General features: G+C 46.3%; 1 protein-coding gene across 1 annotated transcript in view; it reads right to left on the reverse strand.

Moving 5' to 3' along the window:
- Window positions 1-5,195: 5,195 nt before the first annotated feature.
- The window catches only part of C9H13orf42 (chromosome 9 C13orf42 homolog), a 31,767-nt gene continuing 12,774 nt past the window's right edge, over window positions 5,196-24,188 (reverse strand). Inside the window, exons 2-4 of the mRNA XM_076545152.1 lie at window positions 10,887-11,034; window positions 8,541-8,775; window positions 5,196-7,690 (exon numbers count right to left, since the gene is read on the reverse strand). Coding sequence (XP_076401267.1) covers window positions 7,516-7,690; window positions 8,541-8,775; window positions 10,887-11,034 — 558 coding nt within the window. The 3' untranslated portion in view covers window positions 5,196-7,515. The remainder of the gene's footprint in view (window positions 7,691-8,540; window positions 8,776-10,886; window positions 11,035-24,188) is intronic.

Raw genomic sequence — 24,188 nt, forward strand, 5'->3', positions numbered from 1 at the left:
ACCTGTCAGAGCTACATAATAAAAAATGTCTAAAAAAGAGAGAGGAGCTGGAAAGATGGTTTCACTTACTGTCTTCCCAGAGAACCCAGGTTTTATTCCCAGTAAGTACTTCAGGTGACTCACAACTATTTATATCTCCAGCTCCAGGGGGACCCAGTGTCCTTTGCCTCCCTGGGCACCTGCACATACCTGGCATACATAAGGCTCATGCAGGGATGTACACATATGTACAAACGAATACATATTTATTTTATTTTATTTTGAGACAGGGCTTTTCCTTGTATCCCTGGCTGTCCTGTAACTCACTCTGTAGACCAAGCTGGCCTCAAACTTGGATTTCTGCCTGCCTCTGCCTCCCAAATTCTGGGATTAAAGGCATGTGCCATCATCACCCAGTATGAGTACATATTTTTATGAAAAATAAAACAATAATAACAGAGCTAGGCATAATGATAATCCAAACATTTAGGGGATAATGGTAATGATAATGATGATAAGTGCTGTGAAATAATGCTCTTGTACAATGTAAAGATTTTTCACTCAATTGGTTTTAATAAAATGCTGATTAGCCAATAGCCAGGCAGGAAATATAGGCAAGTGCTGTGGGATGTTCTGTATGTCCTGTGGGAGCCCTTCTTGGGTTCTTTGTGGCGTTACCCAGCAGGTCCGCATAGAGGATGATTAGGACCATGGGCCTGAGTGCAGGTGTCTGAGATGGTCTGCACTTGGCTGTGCTGGGGGATGGTCTGTATGTCAAGTTGTTCTGATTGATCAATAAATAAAACCTGATCAGCTGTGGCTAGGCAGGAAGGATAGGCGGGAATAACAGAGAGGAGAAATAAAAGGACAGGAAGGCAGAAGGACTGACTGCCAGATGCCGCCATGACCAGCAGCATGTGAAGATGCCGGTGGGCCACCAGCCACGTGGCAAGGTATAGATTTATGGAAATGGACTAATTTAAGCTATAAGCACAGTTAGCAAAAAGCCTGCCACGGCCATACAGTTTGTAAGCAATATAAGTCTCTGTGTTTACTTGGTTGGGTCTGAGCGGCTGTGGGACTGGCGGGTGACAAAGATTTGTCCTGACTGTGGGCAAGGCGGGAAAACTCTAGCAATAGGCAAGGCAACCAAATTAAGAATGATGAGAAGGAGAAGGGCAGAGTCAGGAGTTGTCAGCCAGACACAGAGGGAGCAAGAGATGAACATGCCATGCTAATAAAGGTACTGCCACATGTCAAAGCATAAATAAGGAATGTGGTTAACCTAAGATGTAAGAGCTAGTTAGTAATAAGCCTGAGCTACTGACTAAGCATTTTATAATTCATATTCAGCCTCTGAGTCAGTTATTTGGGACCAGGTGGTCAGGACAGAGAAACAACCATTTACAATAAAGTATTACAATTATACTAGATTCACATTGGAGACAAATAAGGACTATGTGTCCTCAAGATACCCCCAGTGCTAACTGCTTGCTGCTCACACATCCCTCTCACAACCATTTTGTTCTGCTCCAGGGTCCACTGTAGTCAATGTTGGGTACCTCTGGTTGTTCTGCAATATCTCTAAGCTCCCTCAAATGTGCCACACATGCTCTGGCATGGATCATGCACGATACAGCCTTGGCCTGGATCCCTCTCTGTTCCCCAACGCTTTACATGTTGATGCCTCCCACTTTCTATAGATCATAGTGCCGGCACCTCACTCTGCTTATTCAGATAAGTTGCAGATCAACCCATCAACAATTTGTTTTGAGTGTGGTTCCAGGCACTGAGGACGGAGAAAGCCCAGACTAAGCTCTCCCTCTTGGCAGCTCTAAGTGAAACTGAAAGTGTTTGTGTGAGTGAGCATCCACTCAGGTTAGATCATGGTGAACCCAACCAAGTGGATGGACCCCTGCTGGTGGGATGGAGCATGGCACCCTCTGGGAGTGATGGCAAGCTGACTGAGGAGCATGAGAGGAAACCTCTCAAAAGCTTTCCCCAGCCATCCTCCTCTGACTAAGTCACTTTCCTGTGACAAACCTTTGGTGACATCAGGGCCTTCTGCACAGCTTGCTGTCATCCTAATCTTCATTCTTTAGTGCAATCTTGTCATCAATGTCTGACCCTCCCTCTGGACTAATGCCAGGGGGCCTCTATCCATATCATAACCCAAGACATGGGCTAGAGCAGTGCTCACTATTTTTTTTTTTTTTTTTTTTTTTTTTGCCAAATGACAAATTAACACACAGACAATGCCCTTCGCCCCACCCAAGAGAATATTCATCATGTGCTGGCATCTTGTGTGGCATGAGTCTATTCAGTGCCAACTCTGGCTAGAGACAGCCCCTGGGGCAGCAGGCTAAACCACACACAAATAGGGACCAGAGAGAGATCGACCCTCAGGGTTTCCACCTGGTCATATCTGGCAATGTCTTTTGGTGAACATCATGTTCCAAGGAGGAGACAGATCAAAGAGGATGGAGAAAGTGAGGAGGCAGAGTCAAGCAGGAGCAGACAGAATGTCGGAGAGTGCTCCTCAGGATGCATAGTTCAGACAGACTTAATATCACAATATCCTGGAGGCTTCCCACCTCTTCCTCTAGCTGCTGCAACTTCTCAGGATTCTGCATCACCTCTACCCTCTCGCCTCAGCTCCAGTTAACAGTTCGATGCTTTATCTCCATGTGACCAACTCTCTTTCAACTTTACGTACTTTCCAATATGACCTCCACGGCTGTTTGTTACAAGACCTGCCCTTCCATTGGGAACATCTCTTAGCTGTGCACTCCTTCCCCACGCTTCTGATGATTGTTCTTGGAATGTTAATTCCCCGGCATAATATCACCCCTCTGCAACCTTCTGCTAAAGTCTCAATCTATCTTTCAAGACTCTGGGCATCCATAAAGCCCTTCCTTCCTCCAACCCTAGGCTACAGGTGCTCTCTACATTTATGAATTTCCTGGGCAGGTAGAGATACTAGATGAAGTAACAGGATCTCTCCTTTGGATCACCAGCTGCTGAAGGGAAGAAGTGTCTTATTCTGCATAGTGGCTGCTTGATAAAGACCCCTTGGAAAGCAGTGCCATTCTTCTTTACAGAAAGAAACTGCCATGTCCCTCCACTTGGGGATTCTGTGTAACTGGAGTCCTTCTGAAACCAGGAAGCTACCTGGCAAGACACAATCTCCTTGTAACAGAGGGTAGCAGGCAAAGGGATCTGGAAACAGCAGCCATGCCAAATTAGCCTCAGTCACTGAGCTGTTAGAACCACGTTTCAATGGTGATCAAGTTAAGTTCATGAGGACTAGAATATCTTGTGGTACCGGATATGGATAGCTGAAAATGAACGGCCTCCCAAAGATGTTCACCTAATCCCAGCACCTGTGAGCATTACTGTACTTGCCTAACAAAAGAGATTCTGATTATTTTATTAAATTAAAGATCTTGAGGTGAATCGAGTATCCTGAATTAACCAAACAGGAGGGACTGATTATTGCAAATGTCCTTGTAAAGGAGAGACAGAGATCAGAATGAGCAGCTGGAGCTCTGAGGATGGAAGAGGCTGGGGTCATGCAAGGAAAGAGCCACTAGCCAAGTAGTGAGGGCATCCCCAGAGGCTAGAGGGGGCCTTCAGAAGGAACAAGCCCTACCAACACTTAACAACCAATAGGGCTGATTTGGGCTGTCTCACTTCCAAAGTTTAGGAAAATAAACTCGTGGGGATTCTATGCTTTTATATTTGCTATCACTTATTTTACAGTTATATCTCATTTGTGATCATTATTGTGATAATAATTTGTGATAAATTATTAATAACAGCAAGAGACAAATCACTATAAAAGGCAACCAGTGGTGCAGGGAACACAGTCTCCTGTTAGAGCCACTCTGGCTTAACCCCAGGTGGCTGTGTTCTGGACTGCTGCATAGCAACCCAGCAGCAGGAGGCTTACCTGGGGTGAGAGGTTGGGGGTGAGGGGACAGGAAGGCAGTGGCCAAAGGCCAAGGAGTCTCCCTCTCTTTTGAATTTGCCTCTTCCTTCCTTCCTTCCTTCCTTCCTTCCTTCCTTCCTTCCTTCCTTCCTTCCTTCCTTCCTTCCTTTCTTTCTTTCTTTCTTTCTTTCTTTCTTTCTTTCTTTCTTTCATTTCCTTCCTTTTCCATATGTATATGTGTTTAGGTATGTGCATGTGTGTGTGTGCACATATGTGTGCGTAAGGGCCAGAGGACAATCTCAGGTGTCTTTCCTCAGGTACCATCGACCTTGCTTTTTGTCTGAGTCAGGATCTTTTACTGGTCTGGAGCTCACCAGTAGGTTAGGTTAAGGGACTACAGGAGTCCCAAAGTTCCACATGCCTCTGCCTTTCTAGTGCTGGGCTTACAAGTGTGTGCCACCAAACCTGGCTTTTAGAAATTGTATTCTACTTAAAAATAATTTTATCATGGGTTTTAGGGATTGAACTTGGGTCTTCATGCTTGCAAGGCAAGAACTTCAATGACTAAGGCGTCATTATACACCCCTCGCCTTTGGCATTCCATCTTTGCAGGTTTTCATGTACCCAAGCTAAGACAGTTTTGACCAGCGGACCCCCTTGAATAGTTGATCACCCTGAGAAGGACAAAAAACAGTCAAAGCATCTTGGTTTTCCAAATTGGCTTTATTATTTCCAGTTTGACTTATCTCAAATCCTTGTATTTCCTCTCTAAGATTGGTGAGCCACAGCTCAGCTTCTGGGATTTACCACCAACTTCAAAGACAGAAAAGCTGCTCCATAAGACATGAGTTCAACCCTTAGAACTTCTCAATCAGGCTGGGTCTTACTAAAGACAAAAGCATCCAAAACCCCATGAGAAGTGGAACAGCACAGCCTGGTGTCCACAGAGAGGAAACCCTAGAGAAGAAGAAATCATAGTGGGCTCTGAGCATCTTCTCTATTCTGCTGCCTTTCAGATCTATAAGCACAAGATTTACACAGTGAGTTGCCCACGGTAAATCAGGGTGGCCTGTAATAAACTGTTGCCTGGTGAGGCTGAGTGGACTCCCCACCCCCACCCGAGTGTGTTCCCAGCAGAGAAAGAAAGTGACGTTCAGGGAACACATTTGTGCAGATGGACCACAGCATGAAAGCTGTCCATTAAACAACTCTCCAGACATTGTTTTTCTGGTCAGGCCACAAGTGAACGACTTCTCCCTTCCTCCCCGCCCGCCCACCCTCCCCGCTGCTCTGACATTGATATTGGCACTTGCAAAACACTGGAGAGGAGGACGCTGAGGGTGACTCTGGGTTCTCCTAGGAAACATGTTGGCTTGAGGTTCTTATGGCTGCTGCACAGTGGCTGTTGATTTTTCCTCTTCTGAGTTAAGGATTCTCAGCTTGAGACACCCGAGATCACAGAAATAAAGGTTTTTATTACTACTATTTAATTTAAAGAACATCACACAGGCCTTTATGCAGTTGTCATGGCCACGAAGCCTAGAGCGTCCCTGGCTTGATTTAGATAATGCTTCTCTTTTTATGTCTGCCTCCCTGTCCCACGCAGACTAGCATTCATGGGCATGCTCCCTGAAGAATCACTGCTGTACACACACACACATACAGGCATGTACACATGCACACAGTGTACCTGATCTCAGCTCTCTCAGAAGTTAAGCAGGTATAGGCCTTATGTGGTGGATTGAATGAGAATGGCCTCCATAGGCTCATATATTTGAATACTTGGGGCCTCTCAGTTGGTGGAACTGTGTGGGAAGGATCAGGAGGTGTGGCCTTGTTGGAGGAGGTGTGTCACTGGGGGCAGCTTTGAGGTTTCTAAAGCAGAAACTATTCCCTAACAGGAGCTTCTTCTCCTGTTCCCACCTCCCCCACCCCCATCCCCCACCCAGCTCTCACTCTCACTCTTGCTCCCACTCTGTCCTGTGGTTGTCTCAAGATGAGAACTCTCAGCTACTGCTCCAGCACCGTGCCTGCCTGCCTGCTGCCATTGCTCCCTATCGTGGTGGTCATGGACTCAACCTCTGGAGCTGTAAGCTCCAAATGAATTCTTTCTCCTGTAAGTTGCCTTGGTCATGATGTCTCATCGTGACAATAGAAAAGTATGACACATGGCTGGTATTTGGATAAGATAAAAAGCAGGAAGGTCAACGTGTAGAGTCTTCTGTAACCGGTGGCCCTAAAACTTAACTGGGTGCAGCTCTGTGGCCAGATGAAGAGTGTCTGCTGGATTGTGCACAAGGCACACATTGAAAGCGGAGCTGAGAGCTCAGACTGAAAGGGAAAGTGGCAGCTCAAGACCCCCAAGGCCAAGTGCTCGGCACAAAGGAGATGTATGTGCCGCAGTGGGACAGAGGGCAGGGAATAAGAGACAAAGACAGGAGACAGAGGAAGAGGGAAAAGGGAATACGGAGGGGGGAGGGTATTTGTCCCAGATGGTGGGTGGGGGTTGACAGCAAAGGACTGTCTCTGGATAGAGGGGAGACAGATGTGGCACATAAGAAAATGACATTTTATAAAGGTAGAGGGGAAGGCCCTGTGTTAGGGTGAGGTGTTTGATTTTGACTGGGCACGTTAATTAGGTGGGCCAAGGGGACTTTTGATTGCTGGACCTTAGTAGTCAGCCTCAGGAGGAGGGAGTGGCCAAGGAAGGGAATGGACTTGGTGGCTAGCTTTAGGAATGTAGTCTAACCGTTTCTAGCAAGGCTGAGGGAATAGGGGAAGGGCAAGGCCTGCCAGAGCCATGCTCAAGTGGGCTAGTGTCCCTTCACAAACAATGTCTGAACTACAAAAATTCTTCCTAGACAGAAAGAACATTATGCTTCTAGCTACCTGTAAGTGGGAGGTGCAGAGCCTGTCATGGGCTGCTTGCATGGATACAGCTTTATTTGTGTGAGTCAGAAAGGAGAAAGACCCGCCTACCTCCACCTCCTTGAGCCAGCCTTCTGTGTGCAGGAGCTCTGGGCAAGAGTGTGATCACAAGGCAAGCCCTGACAGAACCGTTCTCTACCCTACTGCCTGGATACTGGCCCCGTTTTCAGGCTAACCCTAGCAGCAGAGTTTCTGGAAACCCCAGAAAGACCTAGAGCAGAAGGGGCTGCCTTCTTGACTGCATTCTGCATGGATGGAGGTGACCTCAGGACTTGCCCATTGGGCTTCTGAGACACATCCTTGGAGACTTTAGGCCGGAACTCCAGAGTGGCTGCTTTCCAGTTCTGAGCACATTATATGCAGCCATTTATGCCATCGTCTGTGTATGCCAGGCAAGGCAGGGTGGCAGGGTCACTCATTCAAGGCCTCTGTGCCTCAGCTCTGGGATACCAGCAGCCAGCTCTCCTTCCCTTCTCTCCTGTCCACGGCTGTGGGAAGCGCCCAGTCTCTGAATCCCCCAGGACATGTCCCCTGGGAAGCTCGGGCTCTTTTTGGCACTAGCTGGGCAGTGTTGGAGTTTGGTTGTGTTACAAGTTTATAATTTCACTTTTACCTCTACCGAACACCTCACACTGCCCAAAAGCAGACCACCTGACAAAGACCCAAGCTGAGACAAGTCAAGTCAGGGTCCGTTCCCAGAGTCTTTCTCGAATCAGCCATTGCCCTTTGGGATGCTCTGCCTCAAAATGATCCTCCTCCAAAGAGCCGGGGGACTCCTGTGCAAAGAACTCCTCATCCCACTCCAAGTCTTCTCTGGAGAAGCTGCGGAGGATCTGTCTGGAGCTCCCCAGGCTGCAAGGGAAGGGTGAGGGAGACGTCAGGCTCAAGCTGGCCGCCACACAGAGAAATTACCACCATTTCTGCTGAGGACATCAGGTTGCCCCCCCCCACCAGTTCCGGGCCTTAAAATGATACGGGGTGGGGTGCAGGTAGACTTCAGTGGGCTTTGACCTGGCCTCGAAGGAGAAGGTCAAGGATGAGGACTGGGCCATGGCTTCACTATGTTGAGCACATGGCTTATTACTATAGCAGTAAAATGCTATCAAGGAAACCCTGGATCTACCAGAGTTGAGTGACTTGTGAAGAGGTAAAGGGGCAGTCACGGAGTCTGAACAGGCCCTCGTGTCCTGTGGCATGGGCCTGAGTGGTTGCCCTGCACAAGGCAAGGGGGATGTGGGAGTTGGTCATGGGAACTAGTCTTGAGAGACAAGGGTCTGGCAGCAGAGAGGTCACAGGAGCCAGTGGCAGTATGTCCCCACAGGGGCCAGACCAGCAGGAAGTCCTGCTCTGCAGAGCAGAGGCTCGCCAATGCCTTCCAAGGCGACAGTATCTCAGCATAATGCTGCTTGCTGCTCTGTCTGTACATTCCAAGCTGTCACTGGAGAGCTGCAGAAGGTGTAAGCAGCGGGCCAGAGAGGAAGCCGGCAGGCAGGGTTGGGGAACAAGGTCAGAATGGAGGACAGCAGTGAGCCAGGCTGCTGGAGTACAGACCGTGGGAAAACATCTCAGCCAAGCCCCATCCCCCATAAAATCAACAACTTTTGCACACGGGATGAGGGACCAACACACACTAAGTCTGGAGCACCCCATGAGTCGGGAGCACATTGAGACTGTCTCGGTTCCGTTAAGTCCAAGCACTTACTCTTTTTTGTGGGCTTTGGGCTTAAATTTCAGGGTGTTGAATGCCCCTTCCACAGCCTTTGGCAGGTAAATGGGGTGTCTCTCAAGCCTCCTCTGGGTGCCCGTGACCTTGTGTTCCGTGCTCCTTCGAAACCGGCTGTCTGCAGTGGCGTGAGCAGCGATGGCCTCGGAATGTCTGCGCGGCGCCCGCAGAATCCAGTTGGAGTGCAAGCTGTGCTCCTGTGAACTGGTCGCCACTGGAAGAGAGAAGCAAGTGACCTGGGCAGCTGGCCACTATCGGGGGAGCAGAAGGTAAAGGAGAGCACGGACAGGTGGGGGATCCACAGCAAGGAAAGACAGGCTCACTGCCGTGACTTCTGCAGGAGGCTGCGGGGGGTCTGGGGGGTGGAGTCAGACTCAGCAAAGCCCAGGGCTGGGACAGCGCCAAGAGCTGTGCTCATTGACTCCTGACTCCGGAAGGATGCCCCAATGTATGGCATTATTGTTCAAAGAGATTCCGTTTTTGCTAAAAGTAAAATATAAATAAAATCTGAGTGTGTTGAAAACCCTCTAAGAAAGTCATATGCCCAAGTGTTAACAGTGGCCCTGACCTACAGATGGTATCTGTCTTTAAGTTTCTTTTTTCTAATTGGCTTTTAATTTTAATTGTGTGCACACGAGTGTAGGCACTGTCAGAGGCCAGAAGACAGTGTTGAATCCCCTGAAGCTAGAATTACAGGAGCCCAGTGTGGGAGCTGGGTACCAAACTCTGGTCCTCTGTGAGAGCAGGGCCACCGGGGGCGGGGGTGGGGGGTGGGGGGGTGTCAGAGGACAACCTTCCCGAGTTCTCTCCGGAAGTGAATTCAGTTTTTCCAGGCTCAAGCACTTTTGCCATTAAGCCCAGGCATGGCTCATTCCTCCCAATTGCAACCCCTCCCTCTGCATGTCCTGGGGGAGGGAGGTGCTCACCAGCATCAGTGAACAATAGGTCACTAAGAGGTCACAAGTGTCAGAACAAAAGCTTGGAAGACTCTGGAGGTCCCCTACCCAACACTGGGGAAAGGACTATAAGCACTTATAATTTCTATATCTTTATAGTTTGTATAACTGTAAACAGGTGCTGGGGTGGAGACTCTGAGCAGCCAAACTTCAGAGAAAAAGACGGGGGACCTGGGGTGCTGCAGGCTGTCAGCGCTCACAGGTGGTCGCCTGTGTTGGGGTGGCCTTCCTGGCAACGCAGCTGCTTTTGAGTTACCCCTGCTCTTTGTAAGTAACCCCTCCCCATCCTCCTGTTCATCACCTCAGTAAAAATTCATTGCTTCACCAATGTGGACATCTGTGCAATAGTTACTGTGGTCTGTCCTGGGTGATCTGTCTGGGCCCTAGCCTCCAGGGTAAGTAGACATATTTGTGTTAGGTCTCCCCAGGAGAAGTCACACAACACTGGCCTTTGGTTTTTTTCTTTTGCTTTTCCTTTTTTCCTTTGAGACAGGGCCTCACTTCGTAGTTTTGGTTGGGGCTTTGTTGTTTTTATTTAGTTTTGAGTATGCCTTCCTCAATTTATCATAACCCTGTTTTTGTTGTTGTTTGTTTGTTTGTTTGTTTGTTTGTTTAAAAAAAAGGAGGGGGTCTCTCACTATCCTGCTCACTGTTTCAGCCAGCCTGTCTGGACAGCAAGGCCCAGAGATCCTCCAGTTTCTGCCTCCTAGGCACTGAGATTATAGGCTCACACCATTACACATACCCGGCTGCTGAGGACTGAACTCTGGTCCTCATACTTTTGAGGCAAGCACATTATAGACTGAGTCATATATTTAGGCCCTGAGTTTTGGCTTTTTTAAATAAAGTCTCCTTAGGCAGCCCAGACTGGCCTCCAAACTCTTGTCTGTCCTCCTAAAGGGTTTACCCTTCCAGTTGCTGGGATTAAAGGTGTGCACCATCATGGCCGGCCTGTTTTAGTCCTTTGAGGTAGTATTAGGTAGTATTGAGGTAGTATTAGGTAGTATTAAGGTAGTATTAGGTAGTATTAAGAATGTTCACACTCCAGAATTTTGTTTGCATCTTGCAAAACAGAACCATCCCCCTGTATGACAACATTCCCACTGACAGCTTCTCTCCTTAGCCATTTCCTCTCGCTTTCCCTCACGGAGTGTTAGGGGTCCCACCCTGGCAGCTGCAGTAAAAAAATAAAATAAAATAAAAAACACCACAGGTGCAGGCTGGGGCAGTGGCAGCCAGGGCGACTGAGACAAGGTCCCGGGATCCAGCCTGTCGTGACAGTGAGGGAGTTCTTTTCAGAAAAGAAGGTGTGGTCCTGATGCCATCCCCGGAGCCCACTCACAGCCGCACCTCCCCTCCTGGCACTCACCATCAAAGTCCACATCTTCATTAGGCAGGTCAACCTCAGCAGTCCTCGGCCGTTTTTCTGTCTCTAGCTCTGCGATGATGGAGTCGAAGAAGGCCATGGCCTCGGCCACGTCGGTGCTGAACTGGGAGTATTTCTTGGAGGCTGCTTTCTGCAGCAGGAGAACAGGTGGGGGGGCAGGGGGTGAGAGAGAGTCGCCTGGGAGTTTCATGAGTGTCCTCACATACACAAGCCAGAAATATCGAAGAAAAGAATTAATACTCCTAGAACTAAGTGCATATGGGGTTTTGTATTTGTGGGATTTCAGAGGAAAATGTGATGGCCAAGATATGGATTTAACCACAGTCCTTATCATTAGACAGATGGATTTTTTTTTTTTTTAGTTTTTTTAGACAGGGTTTCTCTGTGTAGCTTTGCGCCTTTCCTGGAACTCACTTTGTAGACCAGGCTGGCCTCAAACTCACAGAGATCCGCCTGCTTCTGCCTCTGGAGTGCTGGGATTAAAGGCATGCGCCACCACCACCCGGCTGACAGATGGATTTTTTTAAAGGATGGAATATTGTGTTTCCATAAAGAATAGAATTTTGTCATTTGTCACAATGTAGATGGAGCTGGGGGCCATTACATTAAGTGAAATAAATCAAATACCACAAGGCAAATGCCTCATGTAATCATTCATATGTAGAAGTTAAAAGATTTTATCTGATTTGAGTAAAGGGTTTTAAAATAATTGTCCTGGGGGGGGGGGAGGGGAGAAACACATAGAAACTAATGTGCCAAAATAATTAGACAGGAGAAGTTCTAGAGTTCCACAGCACAGCAGCAGCTGTAGTTACAACAATTTATTATGTGTTTTATATAGAACGAGAAGAGGAGCTTGAAGACTCACAGAAAGAGTAAGTGTTTAAGAAACGCTCACGGTGGAAATGCTCCTCATCATTACTTACTGCACATGCTGTAAGTAAGAGAGGCAGGATGGACGTATGAACTGAGAAGCTCCATGAGGAATTCCAGAGAAATGTGGTAAACATGGTAAAACATGAAGTCCCGTTGGATGAAACATGGAGTCCCATTCTGTGAGGCTTTGAAAGTGGTATGTGGGCATGGCATTAAACACGAACAGAATTAAGTTACGGAGTAGAATGTGGGGTGGCATTTCTAGGTGCACATTGTGGGGTACATCTTGTATGACCAGGAAACAGTAATCACAGAATCCCTTTCTTTCCTGTTTTCTTTTTCTTTTTCGAATTGCAAAGGAGCTTTCTTATAGGAAAAACTGTTGACAGACCACAGCACCCACCTGAATACTTTGTCTTAAAAGTGGAAGATGATCTCCAAATATTTATCCATCCCTCTCTAAAGAGCTGCTAAAAATGAAAGCAGCTTTCTTATAGCTCCCAGGACTACCAGCCCACAGATGCCACTATCCACAGTGAGTTAGGCCCTCCCATATCAATTATCAATGAAGAAAATACCCACAGGCTTGCCTATGGGCCATTCTGGTGGGTGATTTTTTTCATAACTATGGTTCTCTTTTCCCAAATAACTCTAGTGTGTGTCAAGTTGATTCAAAAAACTAACGAGCACAATTGATCCCTTGTGAACTTGACACATGAACACATTTTTATTGAACTATAACCTTCCCTTTCTTATTTATCCCAAGATCTCCTTGAGACATTAGTATCAATGCCTCAATATAAAACACATTCCAGCCTTTGAAAGTCCCACATACTTTAAAAATTCAAACATCTTAAAAATTTAGCTTCTTTAAAATACCCAAAGTCTCTGCCAAGGTTCAAAGTTTCTCTAAAACATCAAGTCTCTCTAAAATCCCCAGAGTCTTTTTAAAATATTCAGTCTCTCTGAAATATTCAAAGTCTTTCTAAAACTCCAAAATATCTGTACAACTCCAAAGTTTCTCTAAGATGTCCAGAACATGGGTTCCTGTAAAATCAAAAAACAAGTTAAATAATTTTTTTTGTATTCCAAGAAGGAATAACCAGGGCACAGTCACAATATGAACAATGCAAAACTAAACTCCGAAAGTGTCAATAACTCAACGTCTAATGTCTGGCATTCAGAAAGGATCTTTTGGGCTCCAAAGGGCTTGGAGAGTTGTATTTCTCTGGCTTCACCATTCATAACACACTCAGCTTGCCTCACCAGCTCCAGTTATCTGCACTCCACACCTGCTGTTGTCCTCAGAGGTCATCCCACAGTACTGGCGTTTCCAAATTGCTGGAGTCTCTGCACCTGGGCTGCACCTTCAGCAATGGCCTCTCCTGGAATCTCTTCAGGAACTTTGACCCTGCTACATGGTACCAAGCCTTAACTTCTCTCCATGATCTCTTCAGACTTGAGGCTTCTATTCCAACTGAGGCTGCATCTTCACTGATGGCCTGTCCTGCCTGGTGCCAAGCTGATCTCCATGACCTCTTCATGCCTTCAAATCCAGGACCATCTGAGGGACTCTTAGATACACAGAGTTAAGCTGTCAGCACAAAGGACAGCTATGGTCCCTCTGTCCCACAGCATCTGTGTGCTGCCCTTGAGAAACACTTTCCCAAAGAGTTTGCCTTAATGATGCTGGTCTCTTCTTAACCACAGCTGGTTCTTTAGCTTCAGCTCACCAGAGCTCCAAATTGTTGTTCAAAATATTGAACAGCCTGAGATTCTTGAAGGGAATCTTTCAAACTTCCCTATGAAACTTCAAAGGCCAGGCCTCGATTGCACTGTTCTAAGTGTCATCGACCAAGTTCCCAGACAGCTCATTAAACTCTGAGCACTCGCTGGCTTTTCTAGCCCAATGTCTCCAAGTCCTTCCACAGTCCTCCTCAAAACATGGTCAGGTCCATCATGGCAATATCTACTGATTTCTGTCTGGATTTCTATTGCTACAATAAAACACCATGATCAAAAGCAAGTTGGGGAGGAAAGGGTTGATTTCCTCGTACAGCTACAGTTTATCATCCAGCAAAGTCAGGGCAGGAATCGTAGACAGACCCTGAAGCAGGAGCCATGAAGGGGTGCTGTTTACTGGCTGGCTCCCATGGTTTGCTCAGCCTGCTTTCATATAGCACCCAGGACCACAAGCCTGAGAATGCCACCACCCAGCGAGCTGGACTTTCCCACATTAATCATCAACCAAAAAAAAAAAAAAAAAAATGCCACAGGCTTGCCCATGGGCCAATCTGGCGGAGTGACTTTTCTCAGCTGAAGCTCACCCTTTCTGAATAACTCTAGCTTGGATCAAGTGGGTAGAAAACGAACTAGCACCCTCACCAAGGGCTCCCCCTATTCTGGATGTATCTGTGTCCTTTCTAGCCTGGTCACTGGTCATTCTGAAAGTTTCTGTCTTATTACAGGAGTTCTCCACCAGACATGCTTTCCCTTTTTCCCACTTGGACTTTTTTTTTTTTTTTTTTTGGTTTTTTCGAGACAGGGTTTCTCTGTGTAGCTTTGCGTCTTTCCTGGGACTCACTTGGTAGTCCAGGCTGGCCTCGAACTCACAGAGATCCACCTGGCTCTGCCTCCCGAGTGCTGGGATTAAAGGCGTGCACCACCACCGCCCGGCTCCCACTTGGACTTTTAAGCACCAAAAAAGTTGTTTAAAAAGCATTGTTTGGAAACAAGTTGGGACCAATTGGCTGGTCCCAGCATCTGTCCCTCGGAGTCTCGTCTGTTTGGTGCCTCGTTTCTTGACGCCCCTTTCATTTCCCCTTGTGTGACGGTTTTGTTAAAGTCTACACGTTGTGTTGTCAATAGGTGCTGAGGATTTCGGTATCTGAAAGCTGCCTTTGCTTTGCTAGACCTTCAGTTTGGCTTTTTGTCAAGTCTTAGGCAGTCTGCTGATGTTCACATCTTTTGCTGCTATGGTTACCACGTGTGGATCATTTTTAAAATTTCTCTTGAAACACCATGTTTAAAGTGGAGGCTAATTATTTTCCAAAGAGCTTCTCTGTCCTTGGCATAGGTCCGTCCCCTCTGTGACGCACTGGCCAGAGGACCCTTTCCCCACATTCTGAGCAGTACTGCACTATAGTCACTACTAGATGCCTGTTTGCATGGTAGTGGGAGGCAGGGGGACAGTCTGTTTATAGGACCCATCCCAATCTTAGGCAGTACCCTATGTTTGGGGATGTAACCCTCTCAGGGGTTTTGACCTCCTCAACATCTGCAGTCTTGGACCCAATATCCCTCATACATGCCCATACTCCTCACCCCAGGAAACTTCTTGTTTCAGGAGATACAGAAGAATAACCTGGCCTGGATTTCATGTCACCTGGAGGGAACCCCCAGCAGCTGGTTCCTCCCATAGGCCTGCACTGTAAGGGATGCTGGCTTAGGGTTTGCCAGCCTTTTGTGAGCATCCACTTAGGATAATAGAGTTTTCTGTATTTGTGGCTGTCCAAGCACCCCCCCCCCCCCCGCCCCCAACTCCCCAACTCATTGCTATTGCCAGTTGTCAGCAGCTCTAGGAGGCTTTCCAGGTATATGGTCACCTCACTTCAGCAGGTGCAGCTGTCCTGCTGAGGCAAGAGAGAAAGAAGGGGACATGATGGAGACACGGGACGGGAGAAGAACCTCCAACTCCGGAGTCAGACTGAAGCCTCTCACCAGTGAAGAAACACAACTTCTATGGAATTAATTAACATTCCCTGCAAAGGCTGCAGGCATACAGTTAATATTTTCATATACAGATATTTTATGTTCAGATAACAATGTGTCAGGCTTAAGGCCTGAATACCTTTCCCTAGACATCTCCTGGGATTTTTCAAAAAGGACCATTAACTTTGCAGTAAAGATGTCCTACTTTCCTGTGTCTTGGGGACCTTGTCAACTGTAATCTTGTGCAGTGCCCCCCAGGAACCACCCTATGAGCTCATTTAGGCTTCTCAGCCACTCTTTAAAGACAGTAGCTTCAAACACCGCCCCCCACCAATCCAATACGTGAGTTTTGTAAAATTACTCAAGGGAGAGCCACATTTCCTGCGACTCCTCTCTGAGAAGTCCACACTGTTCTCCTGGGTGTGTCTTACTTTCTTCTGAGTGCTTCTCCTTTTTTTCTCAAGCCTTGTGCTTAAGTTTACATGGAAATATTAATCAACTCCATATCTGCTTCATAAGCTGGCCAGTCCTGAAATCCTTCTCTGCATCAAAGCCTAAGGTCTGGGCCTCAAAGACCAGGCAGACTCCTCTGGCTGTTGGGAGTAACAACAGGGAGATGTGCCTCCTGCCTCTGCCTCCCCAAGTAAGTATCAACCCTTACTGCGAGCTGCATCCAAATCTCCCCTCGCGGTGTAGTTTGGCTGATTTCCCAGGGACCTCAGCTATCTGGTGCTGCCAAGAAAAATTATGAACTTGAATTTGGATTGCTGTTGCTGTTATAGAAATGGGTATGGACAAGGAATGATGACTCATGCTTGAAATCTCAGCACCTGGAAAGGGGGGGCAGAGGATCAGGAGTACAGGGCTTCCTAGGCTGTATGACATCCTGTTTAAAAACATAAAATAAAATATTAAAAAGGTGGATTGGGGATATAGCTCAGTGGTAGAAAACTTGCCTGGAACAAACGAAGTACAAGTTCAATTCCCAATATGAACATAAAAAACATAAGTTATTCAATTAATTGATTAATTACATCAATTAAAATGAGAATCTTATTCTTTCTAGGTCTCTACATCCCAAGCATCTCTCAAATTAATATTATATTTTTCATTTTTCTTTTTCTTTGTATCTCTTTTACATTGAAAATCTGGGTTCCATATGCCATTAGCAAAATAATTTCCTGTACTTTACCGTACATGATCATGTCAAAGTATTCCCAACATCATCCTTTTTTCCCCTTTATTTATTTATTTTTTAATTTTATTTATTTATTTATTTATTTATTTATTTATTTTTGGTTTTTCAAGACAGGGTTTCTCTGTGTAGCTTTGCGCCTTTCCTGGAACTGGCTTTGGAGACCAGGCTGGCCTCGAACTCACAGAGATCCACCTGCCTCTGCCTCCAGAGTGCTGGGATTAAAGGCGTACGCCACCACCACCCGGCCCAACATCATCCTTGAATGCAGCTGAGGGTCCTGTGGCAATGTCAGCAGGGCCCTGCCCGGGGCCTTCTGGAATAACTCCTTTCTGTGTGTTTGTGCTGTTGACTTGCTGGTCAGACGCCTTCATAAGCAGCAGTTAGTTTTCAAGGGTTGGTGTCCTGGTTTTTCAAGACAGGGTTTCTCTGTGTAACTCTGGCTGTCCTGGAACTTACTCAGTAAACCAGGCTGGCCTCAAGCTCACAGAGATCCACCTGCCTCTCTCTGCCTCCCAAGTGCAGTTTTTGAGTTTTAAGGGCTACCCTGGTTTCACTCTTTTGCTTAATGCTTTAAAAGCCACAACAGCATTTGTGGTTCCACCAAAATTAGAACCATTGCTCAAGACAGAGGTTGTTTCCATGAAGGGCTCTTCTCCTCGAGTCCTGGAGCCTTTCACTAGTGTTTGTCTGTCTTCCCATCATTTCTTTCTGGAAATCTAAGCAAACATGTAGACTGCCCCCGCCACACACACACACACACAGTGATGCAAACCTGTAATCCCAAGATCCAGGAGGCTGAAGCAGGAGATTGGTGAGTGAAAGGCTGGTCTGCTACACAGTGAAATGTGTCTTATCAAGAAAAAAAAAAAAAAAAACAAGGAGCCAGCAAGATGGCTCATCAGATAAAGATACTTACTATGGATGTCTAATAGCCCTGAATTCGATCTCTGGAACCCGCATAAACATAGAAGGAGAGAACTTTCTGACCTCCACATGTATGCCATGTCATAACCTACACATACATCATGCTCACACACACATAATAATAATTAATTAATTTTCTATTTTTCTCCTTATTTTATTCATATTTTTACTTTATGGTGTTTTGCCTGTGTGTGTGTCTGTGTACCACGTGTGTGCGGTGCCTTTGGAGGCCAAAAGAAAGCACTGGATATTTTAGCCAGAGGACTGTAGTTACAGGTGGTTGTGAGCTACTTTGTGGGTGCTGGGAATCCAACCAGAGTCCTCTGGAAAAGCAGCCAGTGCTCTTAACCACTGAGCCATCTCTCTGGGGTCCGAGGGACAGCTCAGAGGCTTGCTGCATGAGCATAGAGACTTGTGTGTAGATCCACAGAACCCACATGAAGCCAGGCAAGGGGGCACACATCTGTAATCCCAGCTCTTCCAACTGGTGAGATGGAGATGGAGAATCCCCATGAAGGCTAGCCTGGTTCATACAGCCATGAACAAGATTCCCTGACTAAGATACCGTGGAAATTGAGCAGAGACACCCAAGGTTGCTCTCTGGTTATCATACATGCACACCTCCATTCACACACATGAACAGGCACACATGGGCATACACACAAGATTCGAAAAAAGAAACAATGGCTGTATTTATGTTCATGCTTACTCAGTGAGTCACTTATATTTATAATACACACCTGTGAACATATCCCTCTTCACTCCACATCCAGAGTTCAGCTCCCTGGTCTACACAGAGAACCTCCTGTCCCTCTTAATAACTGTGTAGATTTCCATTGTATCCATGCACCATGGCAACAAATGTAGTCATCTTTGGATTAATTCTTAAGCTTCGACTCCAGCAATTAGTGCTGTAATGAAGAGCCTGGTGTCTGTATTGTTTGAACATTGCCAGGAGGAGCCTAGCTATAAGGAGAGCTCTGTGAGTGCCCAGTTTACTATAAGTATTAAAGTGACTAAAAACAGCTGGCTGTTTCCTTCATGGGGTACGCTTTGAAACACCTCTGAGTGGATTTTGTGGTATTTTTCACACACCAAAGCTGAGACTTGATTCCGATCTTTCCTGCCTTCCACAATCTCTCTGACCCACACTTACGACAGTTCCTCCTTTCACAAGGTCAGAGGCGGAGGATTTAGGGATCCAGCTGCTATTACAGGACAACCTACTTTACGAAGAAGTGACCAGCAGGATGGGGCATCTGTCACCAACATGCTGAGTGAGCTGGGAACTCCAGGCAGACTCCATTGTTTCCTCTCTACCCTAACTGTTTAGAAAGACCTGGTGTAATGGAGCTTGCTTCCTGGTGTAGGCTGATAGCCCCTTCTCCAGCTACTGGGGAGGAAAATCACTCTCTAAGGGGATCTGTCCCAGAGAACAGACGGCACTCACTCGCTTCTCAGGAAACCTCTCATTTTCCTAGGCTTAGCAGCTTAGCATTGTCCAAGCTCCTCTGGCCCTGGTACTTCATCAACAGGAGGCTTGAATTACTCTTCCTGGGGGGAATCTTTTGCACTTTTCCGAACCAAACCGCATCATATTTCTCACTTTAGTTTCTGACGCCCTGAAGGCAATTTCCAACATTTTTCTGCATTTACTATCAGCCCGCTCCACTGGTACCGAGGCCGCTTCTTTTCTTCTGGGCTTTCTCTGTCAGTAATTATCTGAAACAGCAACCAGAGGAGAGGGGAGAGAGATGCTCCACCTGCACCCAGTGCCAAGGAAAACTCCATGAGACCTGTCCATCCTTGACTTTCTACCCCACCCACCCCCACCTCAATGGTCGGAGTCAGTTCCTGTGTTCTCCACTCGTTGAAGTCCTCACTCTGGTCGCCACAGACAGAGCTAGACATGCTCTTCCATGCTGGTGTTCTGCCTTGTGTGCGTGGGTCCACCTGTTGGACCTTGAGCCATGCCTGATACCGCTCTACACTAGATCCACACCTCTTCCGTGAGACGCCATTGGCCAACCACACAGGGTGTAGGACACCGGCTACAAAATGTGATCTAATCAAAGGGCTCTAAGATAAGCTTCAGGAATTCCAACTACAGCATCCTGTCTTATGCCATCCATGCCCAGGGGCATCAGGACTATGTCAAAAAAGCAATGTGTGTCTTTGTTTCTTTTCCTCCTTTGTTTTAGACAGGGTCTCATTATTTGCCCCTGGCTGGTCTGGAACTCACAAAGATCTGCCTGATTCTCCTTCCTGAATGCTGGGATTAAAGATGCCCAGCTCCAATACACATCTGATCTTTTAACACTATAGTATTTAAAGAGAGAGGTGCCCATAATTGAATGGGATTTTAGGGGTTTTTGTTGTTGTTTTAGATGAGAGTTTATGAAACAAGATCTATCTATAGTCTAAATAACTCAGAGAATGTAGTCACTGGTATTTGAATGCAGGCATGTACACATCCACATCCACATTCTCCACAGATAAGCAAGTTGGTAAACTTGCCCAGACTGAATGAAAATTAAATGAAGTAGACAGCAGAGCTGAGGAGATCAATACAAAAGAGATTAAAAAGGAGGAAATAACCCCAGAACGACTAATTATTGCTGTTGTCTGCTACACTTAAACACTGTAAGAGGAAAAACATAAACAGCCAGTCAGCAACCGCCAGGTCCTCAGACCTCAGGCCAGGTGGATCTGATGCTCTTTACCTGAGCCTAGATCAGATCCCCCAGGGAGAAAGCCATGTTCCCAGAATGCCCCTGTTTCATCTCTGCTCTAGCTGTGCCTCTGACTGTGACTGAGAATTCCTGGAAAGAGGCTATGTCTTTAATGACTGCTGTGTGTTCAGAGGCTAAGTACCTTATCTCAGACTAATTTCAGTCCCCTGAATAGCCTACCTCTGTGTCAGTGTTAACATGCTGTGGAAAAAAAAAATAGATATTTGGACTCTTTTAGCTTAGCAGACCCACCAGTTCCTACCAACCCAAAGGCTAGAAGGTCATCAGACAGTGTCTGAGGCCCTGGAGAGAGATTCCTCCATCATGTGTAACTGTTTCCCTAGCACACCCACCAATGTGTTTTTAAATTGCATTGATTTATGACTTTGTTCTGTAACTATAAAACTACACAAAACTGCTTCCACATTAGAACATTCTATTTGGGAAGACCCGCATGGGTGTTCCTGGGAACTTAAATATGCTCCAGAATAAATCATCTCTTTTATTCCTGTGAGATGAGAGTGGTTTGTTTCAACTTAACAGACCGGTATAAGTCAGGGTTCCCACTACCTCCTCCTTGGGTTCAGTTAGTTTTTGACAGTGGCTCCCATGATTCTGCTGTTACTATGAAGCAAACTGTTCTGAGCAGGGAAATCAGCTCCCAGGTCCCCTAGGGAGTGCTCCAGTCCCAAACCTCCACTTTATTCTACTTGTTGGTAGGAAGACTTCTGAACCCAAGCTTTTGGGGGCTGTGTGGGGAGTCTATTACACAGACAATGGTCGATTTAACCATTGGTCACTGGTAACCAAGTCAACCTCTCCCCACGCCTAGAGGGCTGCAGTCCCAAGCTCTCTCACCTTACTCAGTCTTTTCTGCAGCCAGCCCCTTCCTGATGCTACCAACCAATTAGCACACACAGGCAGCACAGTGGTTGGGGATTTCTAAAATCCCAAGGATTTTAGAAAATGAATACCAAGAAACAGAGATTGGGGGGAAGTGGGGCAAACAGCTTGACCACACAGCTGCCATGACAGGCTTAGAAGCCCAGACACAGCTTCTGGCAGGCAATACCTGAACCCAGGAAAAGCCATAAGATGTCAGCCAATCAGGGTCCTGAACCCAGGAAATCCCCTCACCCCAACCTCTGCTATGATAAAAAAAAAAAAAAAAAAAACACCCTGCCTAGGCTCTGGGCTCTCTGCTCTCACCACTGTGTCGAACAGAGAGTCCAAGCTCTGAGCTTGAAACTACAGACTCTTGGCTTTTACATGTGAGATTCGGTCTCCATGGTGGTCTTTTGGGGGTCCCCATGTTCTGGGCATACCAAGATCAAGACAAACACCCATTTCATAGCATCGTGTAAGTGGAGAAGACCCAAAAAGCTAATGGCCATCCACCTCTGACCCATAAGTCGTGACTCTAGGAATCTCTCTCTGAAAGTCTTACATAACCTCAGCACTTGGGAAGCTGAAGCAGGGGGATTGTCATGAGTTCTGGGTTAGTCTGAGCTCCAGAATTAAGACCCTGACTCAAAAAAACTGAAACATAGCCGGGCGGTGGTGGCACACGCCTTTAATCCCAGCACTCGGGAGGCAGAGCCAGGCGGATCTCTGTGAGTTCCGAGGCCAGCCTGGGCTACCAAGTGAGTCCCAGGAAAGGCACAAAGCTACACAGAGAAATCCTGTCTCGAAAAAAACAAAAAAAAACAAACAAACAAAAAAAAAACTGAAACATAATAAATAAGATATCTTAGAAACCACAGAATAAGATGTACTCATATATAATTTTTAATAATAATTTAGTTTTTAATTTTTTACTTATAAAAACTATTAATGAGATCTAGTTGCTTACGTAAACTTGTTAATACATAACACACACACACACACACACACACACACACACACACACACACTAGGGTTACCAGATTTAATAACTAAAAATACAGAATGGGAGCTAAATTTCTATTTCACACAATGAGTAATATTTTCAGTGTAAGTAAGTGCCGAGCCTGAGACAGTGTTATAACCCTTAGAGTTAGGCAGAAGAATCACTTGTACCTAGGAGCTCAAGACCAGCCTGGGCAACACAGCAAGATTCCATTTCAAAAACTACCAGACAAACAGAAACAAAACATAAAAACATATCCATCATTTACTAGAAATTCTAATTTAACTAGGTACCATCTGCTTTAGTTTGCAACCTCAAACTAAAACACACAGGAGAAATGATTGATAAAACATACATCTAAACATATAATAAATATTTTCAGATCATAGAATTTTAAGTTTTATTTATTTTCTTTTTTATATTTCTTGTGTCCTATAAATTTCATCTCAAGAGCAAATACACCTTTTTAAAATCATATCTTATGAGACTGAGCAGTCTCAGTGGGGAACTGACCCTGAGAGCCAAGTGTGGGCAGGAGAAACACATACTGATGAAAACCCAGCTGCCTGTGTGGCCGCACTCTGCAGTCCAGCGGGTGCTCCACCTCTGTTAGAGTTCTCCACACTTCACTGGGTTCTTGACACCATTGTGATAACAGGTGACTTTCTCCAGTCAGGTGACAGGGAGAGGTGTGCATTTTGTAGCTAGTTCCTTCATGCACATCCCAAGTTCCTTCATGCACACTCCAAACTGCTCACCGCTAGAAGGTCCAGGGGAGAATTAATGAGCTTTCATTTGACAGAGGTGGGTGAACAAGAACCCAGACTTAAATAGCAACCAGCTCACACTGGGAGCTCCACAGGGATCAACCCCCTCCCCGGATGGCCTCCCTCAGCCAGCCTGAGCTCTAGGAGATCTTCCCCATGATGCTGGTATTAAACTCAGGTCTTCATGCTTACAGAGGCTCTTACCCACTGAGCCATTTCCCCAGCCCCATTTAAAAAAAAAAAAAAAAAGATATTAAATCATTCTAAGAAAATGGCTTCTTAAAGAGTCATTGACTGGAATGCACATATTACATATAGTTTGAGGACACTAAAAAGCAGTCACTTGGGGACTCTGAAGTGCTGCATTGAAAATGGTAAACTCTGGGGGCTGGAGAGATGGCTCAGAGGTTAAGAGCACTGGCTGCTCTTCCAGAGGTCCTGAGTTCAATTCCCAGCAACCACATGGTGGCTCACAACCATCTATAATGAGATCCGGTGCCCTCTTCTGGCCTGCAGTCATACATGCTGTATACATAATAAATAAATAAATTAATTTTTAAAAAAAGAAAATGGTTAACTCCATCTTATCTTTATTCTACCACACACAGCTGAAAAGGAAGGTGGAAACATTCAATTAGATGGCAGTTAAAGTTACATAGGTCACAGTAACTCAACCTCACTGACTTGGACATTTCAAAGGGATGAGCTAGTTTTTAAGACAAGTGGAATCAAGGAGTGATTACGAGAAAAGAAAAACATGAAACAGCTCAGAGCAACCACAGCAGGAGAGGGACACAGCCTGGAGAAAGGAGCAAGGAGAGGGCCCCCAAAGCCTAAGTGAGCAAGTCTGAGGAGGGACCCAGAGCAAGCCACGGAGGAAGTTGGGCTCCCTCGTCTTCTCTGATGTGGGTGACAGAAGAAGAAACAGCAAGACAGAGGAGAGTCACCATCCTTACAGAGAGCATTCTTCAGAGGTCTTCATTTGCTTCTTTGTCATTGAGCCAAAGTCTTTTGGTGTAGCCCAAGCCAGCCTGGGACTCACCCTAAAGCTCAGGCTGGTCTTTTTTATTGGGGGGGGGGGGGGTTCAAGACAGGTTGGTGCCTGTCCTGGAACTCACTTTGTAGACCAGGCTGGCCTCGAACTCACAGAAATTCACCTGCCTCTGCCTCCAGAGTGCTGGGATTAAA

The sequence above is a fragment of the Peromyscus maniculatus genome, chromosome 9 (genome assembly GCF_049852395.1).
Source record: "Peromyscus maniculatus bairdii isolate BWxNUB_F1_BW_parent chromosome 9, HU_Pman_BW_mat_3.1, whole genome shotgun sequence".
In the NCBI taxonomy this organism is placed as follows: domain Eukaryota; kingdom Metazoa; phylum Chordata; class Mammalia; order Rodentia; family Cricetidae; genus Peromyscus; species Peromyscus maniculatus.